The sequence below is a fragment of the Prinia subflava genome, chromosome 12 (assembly GCF_021018805.1).
Source record: "Prinia subflava isolate CZ2003 ecotype Zambia chromosome 12, Cam_Psub_1.2, whole genome shotgun sequence".
Taxonomy (NCBI): Eukaryota; Metazoa; Chordata; class Aves; order Passeriformes; family Cisticolidae; genus Prinia; species Prinia subflava.
The window spans coordinates 5,767,840-5,781,079 of NC_086258.1; the positions used below are offsets into that span (position 1 = coordinate 5,767,840).

At 50.4% G+C, this 13,240-nt stretch overlaps 1 protein-coding gene across 2 annotated transcripts; it reads right to left on the bottom strand.

Moving 5' to 3' along the window:
• Positions 1-25: 25 nt before the first annotated feature.
• Positions 26-10,640, bottom strand: KYAT1 (kynurenine aminotransferase 1). 2 transcript variants are annotated; one of them, XM_063409975.1, is made up of 15 exons: positions 10,509-10,625; positions 10,274-10,353; positions 8,876-8,997; positions 6,089-6,147; positions 4,993-5,143; positions 4,577-4,726; positions 4,143-4,229; positions 3,909-4,037; positions 3,483-3,603; positions 2,797-2,873; positions 2,475-2,564; positions 1,944-2,130; positions 1,663-1,739; positions 1,407-1,493; positions 26-1,008 (listed from the first exon to the last, which is right to left on the bottom strand). In XM_063409975.1, exons 3-15 carry the CDS (start codon positions 8,957-8,959, stop codon positions 940-942), a joined length of 1,368 nt encoding a protein of 455 aa, XP_063266045.1. In that variant the 5' UTR covers positions 8,960-8,997; positions 10,274-10,353; positions 10,509-10,625; the 3' UTR covers positions 26-939. The 2 variants fall into 2 exon arrangements, with proteins under 2 accessions (XP_063266045.1, XP_063266044.1); XM_063409974.1 differs by lacking the exon at positions 10,274-10,353 and having other exon boundaries at positions 10,509-10,640.
• Positions 10,641-13,240: the final 2,600 nt, after the last annotated feature.

Sequence of the window (13,240 nt, forward strand, 5' to 3'; positions counted from 1 at the left end):
GCAGTCATTACAGAGATGTATACTCTTCCACGATTGCAGTAATTCCATTTTAATGTAACTGCTACAAACACTCATTGCACAATCTGTCGCACATTTTACGCTCCTATCTAGGCTGAAATTGACACTTACGTAACAATTATCTCTCCAGAATTGCTCATTTAACCCCACCAGCTCACTGAGTCGGAGGTTGTGGTGCCCACCAGCAGAAGGAGCAGCCAAGGCCATGGTGCCCATCCTCTCCTGCCACTGTGTACACTTGTCAAAGGCCAGATGGTTTTGCTCTGCAGCCTGGATGGCGCTTTCCTGAGAAAGTGCCAGGAGTAATTTGGAAGGTTTGACAATAGCCAGGCTACTGGTGAAAGCCTGATTCCTGGGGGAAAACCAACTGTGTGCTCATCTTCCCAAGAGAGGCACAGAAAAAAAAAACAGTGGGAAAAGAGTTTATGATGGGAAATGGCATTTCACTGGGTTTATAATCATCAGATCATAGGAGTCACCCTACTGCTGGCTGGTGATAGTGTCTGGTCCTGTGGGACATGAGGGCCAGTGGAAGTGCTGCCCTGAGTGGGGATGTGGAGCAAGACAAGCCACACTAACCCTCCAGCACAGCCTTAAAGGCAGGTCCTGAAACACCTTCTCAGAATTTGGTGGTGAGACAGACCCCAGGAGCCATCCTCATCTTGTGTGTTGCTGGATGCATCCCAGAACTGATTAGTAAAGTTTTTACATGTGAGAAATGTCAAATACCATCAGTGCACACAAAGTCTCACTTCTTGAAATCACTTCAAAGTGACTGAACATGTCCTCTTACCCATTTGTCTGACAGAAAATGCCTTTGAAAGCACTGAAGTAAGAACATATCGAAGTTTGTAGACAAGTGAAGAAGAAGAGCAGTTGGGGTAGGTGAGGCCCAAGGAGAGCCTGGTTCTCTCAGTGTATTCAGGAGCTGGTTTTCTCCTGTTTCCATTTTTCCAATATGTCATTTGCTGCCTTCAGTGTAGCTTCCTCCTAAAAAATACCACAGGTTTGGTCAGTGGCTCCCAGTCAAATCCTATTCCCCCTCGCTGCAGCCATTGTTGATAGAAAAATCCTGTTCTCATTCTGGGGCATTGCAGGTTCAGCATGAGACAGGCACAGCCACTGGGCAGCTAAAGGGGCACCTAGAGAGTCCCTTCCTTGGCCAAGAAATGTAGGATACTGTTGGGACAAAGTTTAGGACAGCCTTGGCACATCTGGTGCCCCCAGCTCAGCTCATGTGTCTTCAGGAGTGGTTGCTCCAGCTGGGATGCCATGCTGGGGCTCCAATACCCAAGGCATCCTGCATTTTTTCTTGGCATCTCTCTCATTAAACCAGCCCTGATTATCACTCCCAACCTCACCTCCCTTAGTGCTGTCATGTATCTCACCTTTGCAAAGCAGAACCGGATGAAGTTGCTGCAGTTGTTCTTGTGGGCCTCACTGTAGAAATTTGAGAGCGGGATGGCAGCAAGCCCCTGGGAGGAGGAAACACGTGGAGCTGAGGCTCCTGCCCTGGGGCTGGCCTGCAGCCTGCTGTGCCCCAGAGTGGGTGAACTCCAGGCCCCCCAGCCATGAGCTTGGGTGGGCACAGTGGGCACAAACCCACCCAGGGCAAAGGCAGCAGAAAGGGCCAGACCCATTTACCTTGTTCTTGACCATCCACTTTGTAAATCTGTAGTCGTAGGGCTCATCTGAGTTGGGGGCATCGGGGACATCAGATTCTGCAGGAGAAGCACAGCAGGGCAGAGGCTGGGGCAGCTTCCAGGTGCCTCAGCTGAGCCCCAAGCCCACATCCTTGCAGCTTGGATGGGCAACATGCAGTCCATCCCTGCTCTGATGAGTTATGGTTTATGCAGGTTCCTGTCCCTGCCAGTAGTACCACCTCCCACCCCCAGCCCACCTGGGCAGGACTGTGGGTGACTCACTGAACTGGGAGATGTCTGCCACCAGGAAGTAGGTGCCCTCAGGGATGATGGGTTTCATCCCCACAGCATCCAGGCTCTGAACCAGCCAGTCTCTCTTTTGCTGCAGCTCCTTGGGCAGCTGGACAAAGTAGCTCTCTGGTTTTCCATAGAGCGTGAGCTCCCTCTGGAAACCCTGAGCCACTGCCTCCTGTAAGGAGAGAGGAGCCAGTGCTCAGTGGGAAGATGGTCAGGCTTTCTTGGGAACTGAAGTTCCTGTAATTCACGGGTGATTAGGGAGCTCTCTGCCTCCAGCCCCTCTGAACTGCCCCTTGGATTTGTCAATGCAAGATAAGGAATATACCCCAGGCAGGCTGGACTCCCTCCTTTCCCCCAGACATGAGGCAATTGTAGGGAGAGAAGAAGGAGCCTCTCCAGGGCACCACAAATCACTTGTAGTGTGCCTTTCAAATCAGCTGTGGGCAAGAGGACCATCTCTTAGCCCTGCTCTGTGGGCTTGGGAATTGCAGGGCAAGGTGCAGGGAGCTGCCTTACCTGGGTAATTGTGGCACAGAGGTACACCGAGTTCTGGTGCACAGTACGGAGGTGCTGCAGCAGCCTGTCGGGTCCCACAGCCCAGCCCACCTGCGGCCAGGAGAGGAGGAGGAGGATGGTCAGTCTCCGGGTACCTGCTCAGGCTCCATTTTCTCTGCCTGTGCTGGGTTCATTGGATTTTCTACACTGAACTTTCATGAAGCACCTCTGGTACTTTCAGACCCTGAGGCTCAAAGCTGAACGTGGCCGCGGTGTCCCCGGTGCTGTGCCACGGCAAAGGGACAGAGAGGGGACACAATGAGGTGCCACATGGGATATTCACCTTCCATCCAGTGGCACTGAAGGTTTTCCCAGCGCTCCCGATGGTCACCGTGCGGTCCCACATCCCTTGCAAGCTGGCTGGCAATGAAAGGAGAGAAACCCCAGTGGCAGAGCTCAGCGTGCTCCTTTCTGGGCTGCATTAATGGCACGTGGGAGCTCTCTGTCCACCATAATCCACTGTGATCTTCTGTGTTCACAGCACATCTTTCACCTGGATGAGCCTCAAAGCACATCCCAAGCAGGTAGCCACGTTTCTTAAGAGCATCTCCTTTTAATTAAGCATTTTCACAGGCATGTACCCAGCCCCAGGGGCTCTCAGAGATGCCAAGCACCATCACCTTGCATCAAGGTGATGGCAAGTTACTCCAGCTGGAAGAACAGGCTGAAACCGTGTTGAAATGGAATTCCTGAAACTAGAGACACTCAGAAAACTGTGGCTTTACAAAGCATGGGGGAAAAAAATCTGTTTCACTGGAGCCAAGGGGCTTTTTGTTCTAGATCCCTCCTCTGACTGGTTCTGAAGTCAGAGCTTCAGTTTAGGACCTGGTTTGGAGGGAGAGACTGAAGTGCAGCAAAATAACCTCCAGTGGGGGATTCACGCCTAGTACAGCTGTGCATGTGCTCCTGGGACTTCCAGGGGCCGCCAGCGACCTCCCCTAGCCCAGCCCCGCCCCGCCCTGCCCATACCCATGCGGATGTGCTGCTTCCCGTCGTAGACCAGCCACTCGTACACCTCGTCGCTGATGCACAGCACGTCGTGCTTCACACACAGCTCTGCAATCAGCCCCAGCTCCCCGCGGCTGAACACCTGCAGCAGGCACAGCACAGATACAGCAGGAGCATTTCTGAGCCCCTGCCTGCCTCTGCTTGTTCCTGACGTTTGTGTGTAGCCTCCTGGCATCATCTCCCATGCCAGGAGGGGCAGGAGCTGGCTGCAGTGGTCAAACAGGGCAAAAGCAAGGCTTAAAAACACCCGGAGTCTGAGCACAGCACATGGAGCCCCCATAACACCCACTTCCCTTGTGTGCAAGGCAGGTTGAGTCACTGCTGCACCGCAAATGTGGCTGCAGCACCCCAGCAGCTTCCAGGGCCCAGCATGGCCAGCAGGGTTACCTTGCCCAGAGGGTTGTTGGGTGAGTTCAGGATGATGGCTTTTGTCCGTTTGCTGAATTTAGAAGCCAGTTCAGCTGGGTCCAGCTGCCAGTCTGCACTAGACATCAATTTTCCATCTTTTGGAGGATTCTAGAGAGAACACGGGAATCTTAGTTTGCTTTGCTACCTCTGCACTTTGTTTACCACTCACCTCTTTGCTGACTGCTGTGACTCCTCCCTTCTCCACTCACTCACCGGTCTCAGAGGGACAAACACAGGTGTCCCGCCAGCCATTTTCACCATCGCCTCATAGCAGTCAAAGAAGGGTTCAATGACTATCACCTGCAAGAAAGGGACATGTCAGCATCCTCCTGGTCCTGCTCACACTTTCCCTGAGGAGTGAGCAATGAGAGGGACAGGACTCTTTAATCCCTTAATTACTGTCATGGAGAACCTGCATTGCCTGTGGGGAGTGTCAGGAAGGACACCACCACTCAGGACAAAATGGGTTATTTTGCTTTATGCAGAAATGAGGCAGTGCCCTGCAGCAGGTAATTTCTTCCTTTAGAAGCTCAAGCACTGCAGAATGGGGATAAAACCAGTTTTGCTTTGGAAAAGAACAATGAAAATCAGCCTGCAGGTCCCCTGGGCGAAAGCTGCCAGTGCAACAAGCCCTAATCTTGGGTTACCTCATCACCTTCATCCACAAAAGCCTGGAAGCAGCAGAACAAGGCCTGGTATGCCCCCACAGTCACCATCACATTGGTCATAGGATCCACATCTCGTCCAAGCAGCTTCTCAAAAAGCTGGGCTAGGACCTTTACCAGAGGCAGGTGGCCCTGTGGGGTGAGAGGAGGGTGGGAATTGGGTTGCAGAAGACTCCTAAACCAAGGATGAACCCTTGGAAGGGCACTGGGAAGCCAAGAGCCCTGTGAGAACTTCCAGCCCAGCTGCTTCAAGCATCCCAGTAAAGCAGGGAGTTACTGGGAACAGTGGGCACGGGTCGAGGCTGGATGTGTGTTTTGCCTCATGTTTTTGAGCTCTGAAGCACCAGGGCTGATGGGGAGCGAGGGGTAGTGCCGAGGAGGGAGATCTGTCCACGCACAAAGGGCCGGGTGTACTGGTGCAGCATGTGGTTCCCCCCATTGAGGGCTCTCGTCATCGCCTCTGTCAGAAAGTCTGGTGCAGGGAAGTCCGGGAAGCCCAGGCCCAGGTTCACCTTGGAGTAGGCAGCAGTCAGCTTTGCAAACTCCACCCTGGAGAGAAGGGAAATAAAAAAGCTTTCAGAGGGTCTGAGCAGTGTGCTGGCACCGGGCCTGCTTACAGCATCCCTTTGGAAGGGGTGGGGTTGGTGTCCCTCCTGCAGAGCCATCCTGCTGCTCACAGGCAGGCAGGAGCAAGCACAGGTCTGTTCAGACCTGTTGCAATTAAACCAAGGATGATGAACTACTGCACTGGGGCAATGGTTTAATTTGTTCTCCCAGGAAACAGCTCCTATGGTCAGTGTGTGGTCACAGTTGAAAGCCTTTGGTGTTTCTGATCACACTGGACTGAGCAGGAGGGGACTTGGAGGTTTTCAAGCTCATACCAGCTCTGCAAAATTTAGCAACCAGACACTGTGAAGGTCTCTGCAGAGGGCAAGGTGGGCTGAACTCACTGCTCATCTCAAACCAAATAAAAGCCAGCTCACTGGCAGTTTGTAGCTTGAATCCAGGCACAGCGGGGCCTTGAGGAAAGACCATATAAATCTCTTCTTCCAGCACGCAACTTTCCCAATGCCACATTGTGCCTGGCAGGATGGGAATGGCATTTGCAGCAGCCCTTCCCTTGCCCCTCTGCTTGCAGTGCCCCAGGATGAGCTTGGAGCAGGTGCCAGGCTGCAGCCAGTGTGCAGCAAACACTTGGCTCAGATTTGGATGCCACTGGGATTTGGGTGGATTGGTCAGAGGGAGGGCGATGCTTCTGCCTTCACAGTGGTGCAAAACACGTGATACATCATAAAGTGAGAGCTGCAGGTATGGGACTGACTCACAGTGAAGTCTTCTGGGACAAACTTGCTCTGATGTGCTTCCTGAACACATGCAAAGCAGTTGAGGGAAACTTCTGCTCTGTGCTGTGTGGCTACTGTGGTTTCAATCTGGTTTTAGGATGCCTAAAACCACATCTACCACCTGAGTAAACCAGATATTCTTTTAACTCACCAGATATTTTTATCTATTCCCTCCAGCCTCCGAGCTTGCACTGGCCTCGACATTTTTGCCTGCAGAGAGTGAGAAAGAAAGTGAGTTTGAAGCTTTTAAATGAGGCCACAAAGAAGCTGTTGCCTCCCCAGGGAAGTTTTTCCCAACAGGTGTGCCCTTCAGTATTGCTTCATGGGCTGCTCCTGACTGACCTCAGAGCAGTAATACTGTTGCAGTGGTTTCTGCTTTCACTTACAAGTTACAACAAGAATTGGGAAAATAGATGAACAAGAGAAGCTTTTGTACACTCACTGGGGAGGTGGCAGTGCCTTAAACCTCATTACCTGTTGGGATTAATCACGGGGTAAAGCTCAGCCAGGCCATAACAGCCAGGCCAAGGACCCCAGACCTCAGGCTTCTCCCTTCCATAACCTCTCCATCTTCCTGGGAAGGACCTCCTTACTCTACAAGCCATGAAATACTCCCCTTTCCTACAAGAACAAACTATTTTATTCCAAACCATTTATCTGCTGCTCTATGAAGTAGCAGAAATAGTTTTCTGTTCTGTTGAAGTGCTTGGTGAGGGGACTTGCTCTAGAGCCTATAAAATGTGCAGTTTTCTATTTAAAACCCAAGCAGTAACTAGGTACAGGCAAGAGAGAGCACAGCCCAGAGGTCAGTGTGATGTACAGAGACTCTGAGGTATCAAGCTGTGACTGGTTTGTAATTTCCATGTACATCATAGCTCAGGGGAGTGGAAAGAAAGACAGTAGGAAAAACTGAAAGCAAAACCCTCCTTCCAGCTGGATAAGCACAGTGGGAGAAAGTTAGATGTGCCTTATGAGGAATTCATCATGAGGATGATGAAAAGCAGCAGAGACAGAATTCAACTTAGCAGTGCAGGGAAAAGGTACCCAGAGAGGGAATGGGCTGGAAACTGGAGACAAATGATGCTCAGTGCACCAGAAAGAGTCAGCATGGGGGCACGAGGAGGGCAGCCCTGAAGCAATGAGTCAAGAAAACTATTGTCTCCACAGCAAATAAAATACATTTGAACTGGAACAAGGAAGGCATGTGAAAGCAGCTGAGGTGAGGTGCAGAGCAGGGATGTGCAGGGGTCTGTCCTCTGCCATGCCAGGACGGTGGGGGGATATTGGGTCAGCCTCCTCCCAACACTCAGCTGCAGAAGGACTTACCTGCTCTCCTCTGCTATTCCCACAGCACTGCACCAGAATTTGGGTAGTTCCTCAAGGATATTTTGTGCTGAGGTACTTAGACCTTTATACAGCTTCAGCCCTTACCAGAGATCATCGCAAACACCCTCCTGAGGAGCTCTGGGTTTCAGAGGGCACCAGGTGGACTCTGCTCCACCTAGGTGGACTCTGCTCCACCCTCCACCAGGAGTCCTGTTGACAGGCAAGCAGCCAATGACAAGCAGAAGTCACTGGCTCCAGGGCAGCCTCTCTCCTCTCCTCTCCTCTCCTCTCCTCTCCTCTCCTCTCCTCTCCTCTCCTCTCCTCTCCTCTCCTCTCCTCTCCTCTCCTCTCCTCTCCTCTCCTCTCCTCTCCTCTCCTCTCCTCTCCTCTCCTCTCCTCTCCTCTCCTCTCCTCTCCTCTCCTCTCCTCTCCTCTCCTCTCCTCTCCTCTCCTCTCCTCTCCTCTCCTCTCCTCTCCTCTCCTCTCCTCTCCTCTCCTCGAATCTCCTCTCCTCTCCTCTCCTCTCCTCTCCTCTCCTCTCCTCTCCTCTCCTCTCCTCTCCTCTCCTCTCCTCTCCTCTCCTCTCCTCTCCTCTCCTCTCCTCGAATCTCCTCTCCTCGAATCTCCTCTCCTCGAATCTCCTCTCCTCTCCTCGAATCTCCTCTCCTCTCCTCTCCTCTCCTCTCCTCTCCTCGAATCTCCTCTCCTCGAATCTCCTCTCCTCGAATCTCCTCTCCTCGAATCTCCTCGAATCTCCTCGAATCTCCTCGAATCTCCTCGAATCTCCTCGAATCTCCTCGAATCTCCTCTCCGTTACAGTCACAAGACCTGGTGCCTGAGCTGATTTGGGTGGGAGCAGAAGGAAATATGGCTTGAGAGGTAAAAGATAGCTGGAGGTAAAATATTAACAGCTCCAGTGCTGTTCTTGCAAGATGGGGCTGCTGCAGGCCACAGGTCAGAGAATTTAACAGATGACCAAATGTGATAGGGATCAGTGGGAAGAAGGTGCCTTAAGGCTTGAAATTCCCAGTTCTGAGGAAAGGCCTTGTCTGCTTCAGGAACAGAAATAACAAATACCTTTTTTTTTTTCTGATGTCACCTCCATCCCAATCTATCCCCAGCCTACGTGTGATGCTGCCATGGAGAGAAACACAGGCTCAGGACCATGCAGCCCTCAAATCTGTTTCAGCCTGTGCTGGTCCCCAGACAGAGGGGGCAGTTTCTGAGAGAGAGAAACTGAGAGAGAGCTGAGTGCCAATGCAGAAGCCTTGGCATCCATGACCTTCCACCACTGACTCTCTGCTGTGTGTGCCTTGCTCTGCACCTTGGGATCTCTCAGTGGGATGCTGATATTTTCCAAGTACTTTGCAAGCCAAGAGGCTCTAGCAGAGACCATCAGATGAAGCAACTCCACAAACAAGGAGCCTTCTCCTCTGTGAAGGATATCCCCTTACTTATGAGGATCCTTTAAACACACTCCCTGGAAATAAGCAGGTACAGAGGAAATTGCAGCAAAGTGGCTTTTCCTGAGGTCTCTGTCTGCTCTTGCTGCCAAGATGAGCTGCCCTGGGCAGGCTGCCAGCCAGGAACAGTCCCACTGGGCATTCCATACCTCTCTGGAGCACGAGCTACGTCCAGCACTGCTGTTCCTCTCCAGCAAGAAGTGACGCAGGGACGGTCCCGCTCTCCTGAGCATGCCACGGCTCCTGCTGTCTCACTCCTACAGGCACAGACCTGCAATTCCCCAGAGACAAAGGAGAGGGCTGAGACAAAGAAAACACGTACCTGGGATGGGGCAAGCCCAGAGCCAAAGCAGAGATTGCTCTGCCACAGAGAGGAAAAGGCAAAACGAGCTGCTTTGTGTGTCCAACAGTGCTGGGGCTGTACTTTGTGCCCATGACACACAGAATCAGGATCACAAGGGCAACCATGGCTTCTGCCTCCTCTCTCCCAGTCCAGGCTTCCCCCACTTTCCTCTGCACAGCTGGGAGTGGTATGGACTCCAGCCCCTGGGAATTTGGGACTCAGCATCAGCTCCCCATCCAGTGTCACTGAGCCCAGGTAACTCTTGCCTGTGCCCTTGCTGCTGCCCTTGCAGCACCTTCACCTTCCTGGCCCATAGAGAATCTCTGGCCTCTCAGCTGCTGCAGTTCTGCCTTAGTCACAAGTTTTATTCCAATTAACTAATGTATTTCAATTAATTAAAGGATGTCACCTTCTATCTCTAAAGCAATGTTGGTGATTATCTTTTTTTCAAGGCCCCAAGCAAATTAATTTCTGTGTCTAAAATGCAGCCTGTTCCTTCACCTCAGATTCCTTCAACTATTCTACAGCATTACTTAAACATGCAGTATTTGAACTAAAATAAATTAATGTTTTGTTAGGTACTTGAGATAAAAGCAATGAGGCTGGAGGATGCATGCACCTTTATTATGACCAGCCATTAATTAATTTACCCATCTGCCAAAAAATTAATCAAAACAGGTTTGAAGCTGACCAGCCCACAGGTAAGCTCTCAATACTCCTAAGTGCACTTTCCATCCTTACATGCAGGATTCGAGTCCCCAGTGTCTGCATTTTTTGTTATTTCTAAAAATTGCAAAGCAGCTGCCAGCCAAGACCAGTGGGGTTTCACGTTTGCCAAATAGAAAAAAATAGCACAATTTATGGAAAAATGGGAAGCCAGAGCATCATATTGCCCACGACTATGAAATCACCTTGTGCTTGCATGACACTGAGATGTGGGGGGACACTGCTTTGGCGTGCAAAGCAAGGGAGTCCTGGAATGAGGAGACCCACCCTGCAGGGGACAGAATCAAAGTGCGGCAGTAAAAAAAGCTTTATCAGATTGCAGCAAACCACAGAGCTGTGTCAGAGCTGTGCACGGGGCTGGGGGCAGCAGCAGGGAGCAGCCGAGTGGGACAGCGCTCGCTCTGGAAGGGTGCACTGGCCTGAGCAGAGGATTTTGGAGGTGACAGCCGGAAGGTCACCTCGGGGACTGGCCACTCACCACCTCCAGCCCGCGGGTCGCAGCTCTCTCCTCCATCCCGGTGCTCCTCAATCCCCCCCTTGGCAGCTCGGGGGTGCACCCTGGAGGTTTTGGGGACACGGCTGTCCCTGGATGTGCCCCAGGAGGAGCGCAGGACCAGGGCAGCTGCAGGGCGAGAGCAGCAGCAGCAGCGCCAGCAGCTGACACTGGGGACAAAGCAGCTGCCAGAGGGACAGCGGGGACAAAACCAACTTACATCGAGCTGAGCCGCGCTGCTTTACACTGCAAAGCCCGGCACAGCCGCCCAGGCTGCCCTGGCACACATCCCGCCCATTCCTCTGCCCAAAGGCTTCATCTGCGGCTGGGACTTCCTGGGAGGAGCCGCAGAGACCGCAGGAAAGCAGGATTGGAGCTACGAGCCGGGTGGGAAAAGCGCCCCGGGAAAATCTCTGTGGGCTCAGGGGGTTTGGCTGCCTGGGGAAATATCCCGGCTTGTTGCTCAGGTGGAAGCTCATGCTGGCATAACCACAGCGGCTTTTCTTCTTTTGTGTTTTGGTTGTGTTATAAATGGCAATATAATATTTGCTTTCGCAGTTATGTGTCAGCTTTTGCACGTTGTTACTGCGCACAAGTATTTTGATATGGTACAATTTATAATTCCTTTTTGCTGCTTGTTAGTACAATATAATCTATCAGTTTATGTATGCGCTGTATAACCTATATAAATGATAGTGTAATAAATAAATATTATATCATAGGTCTTAGCGAAATACAAAAATAAAGACTATGCAATGTTAAAATGCTTTGATGTAACTCAGAAAATGGTGTAAAACAATTATGTTGTTTCTCACATCTGCAGATTTGCCTCTCCAAGGGATAACAGTGACAAAAACCAAAGCACCAGAGGAGAATTTATTAACCCCTCTTATCAGGGAGTGTGAAACACCAGGATGGAACCACAAGAAGGAATAAAACATATTGACCTAACCTACAAGATGTCATGCAGACAAGTGAGAGGTTAAAACGAAACAGAAGAGTCCTTGGAACATCAAAAACTCACAAAAATGTTTGAATAATATATAAGCTCATGAATATGTATATAGCCCCAATAATGTAACAGTATATAGAGAACATTGTTTAAAGGTGTATTCTTTGGCCAATTGCCAAAAACACTGGATATTGTCCTTTTATCTTTTATTAAACTTTTAAAAATTCTAAAGAGTGAATTCTGTTTTTCACAGTTGTAAATAATTTAGCATGGCAACGGCAGGGAATTTCCCTACAAATGAAGCCTTCCATCATTTTGAAAAATGAACTTTTAAGTCAAAATCCCCTCAAAATTTTCATCTTGCAGGCTTAATATTATTAGAGAAGGGAAGGGATAAGTGTAAGGTCCTCCTGCCACGACACAACCTAGAGCAGATCCTGTAGCTTTGCCCAACCCCTGGGCTGTGGGTGGCAGTGGTTTCAGTGTGGGGATGCAAAAGCTGAACTCTGCATCAGCTTTTGAGAGCTGAAGTTGCTCCAGTGAGGTGTTGAGAGAAAACTGCCCTCTCCTCCCTCTTCCTTTTGTGACAGGGCTTGACCTGCACCAATGAGTCAGGCTGTGTATGTGTCCTGAATAATTTCTGTCTCTCTTTCACAGCAGGAAAAAGTGAGCCATGGGGAGAGGAAGCGGCTGCATCCGCTGTGCCAAAGGTTCCCAATCCCAACCTGACATCCCACAGGCATCCCTGAGGTGATTAAGCAGGAGGGAATGTCTGCGGGGAGAGGAAGACTCTGTTTTCTCAGTTTCTGTTTAACTCAAACACTGAAACAAACAGATGGAAGGAAAACTTGGTTCTGTAAGAATTTTTGTGTCACGTCCAGAGCCATCGGATGGCTCAGTGGCATTTTTTCCTGTGCTTTCTTTGCCTAGTCCTCCACCAGCCTTGTGCCTTCCCTGGTTGTTGATTGCCCCTGAATTGAGCTCATTAGATTAGATATATTGGCAAAAGGCCAATTTGGCAGAAAACTGGCCAATTTTCTGTCAGGTCTATGAGTTGAACTGGCTTTTGGTAGATGTGAGGGCAAAAGGTCCTGTAAGAGAAAAGAGACGTGGGCAGGCAGGAGCAGGGAGAAAAAGGGATGGACACCAGTCTCCACCTTCTCTGTTAGGATTTAGACCTTATATTGGTCCAACAGCATCATCTTAATGCCTTCTTGAAATTCAGCAGAAATTTCTGCATGAGGTCAGTGATATAAAGGACTCAAAACATACCTTGTGCTTTTTACTGTAAAACTCAAGGAAAGTTATTAGCTTCTGTTTCTTCAGATAATTTAAAGTTAACAAATGCATCTGGACATGAAAAATTCTTAATTAGTGTTGAGTTAAAAAAAAAAAAAAAAAGCTATTGCACTGGGCTGATAAGAGTCTACAGCACTATGTCCTGGCACTGGAATCCCAGCTTCTCTGGTATAGGTCCTGTGCCTGTGGCTAGAGGAAGTTGCCAAGACTTATAATATTCCTAGAAAGCCACAGATACACTTATTTTATTGTTACAGACATCACTGATGTACACAAGTTAAAATTGGCTGCACTTAAACACTCAGAACCACCTGCTGTACACTAATAAAATTACAACGAATTCCTTTGAACCCTTCTTTATAAATTTAAAAAGAAATTATGCTGCACAGTGTCCTCATTGCGTCAGACAAGTAAAAATAATTACCAGTGAATCACTTTTTTTCAGACACCACAAAATTCACAGCGGCTGAAGCGCTCAGCTCCGGCTGGAGCTGAGGGGGCTCCTTTAATTCTGGCGCCATTTGGAGCGCTGCCCGGTACCAAGATGGCGCCGCCGCCCTCACTCCCCTCGCCTGTTCCCGCCCACCCCCCTATGGAGCTCGCCCTGCACAAAGATGGCGCCGCGTCGCCGTGCCCGCCCCTAAGATGGCGGCGGGACGGGGCGATGATGGCAGGGCCGGCCAGGTGAGGTCAGATCCGGG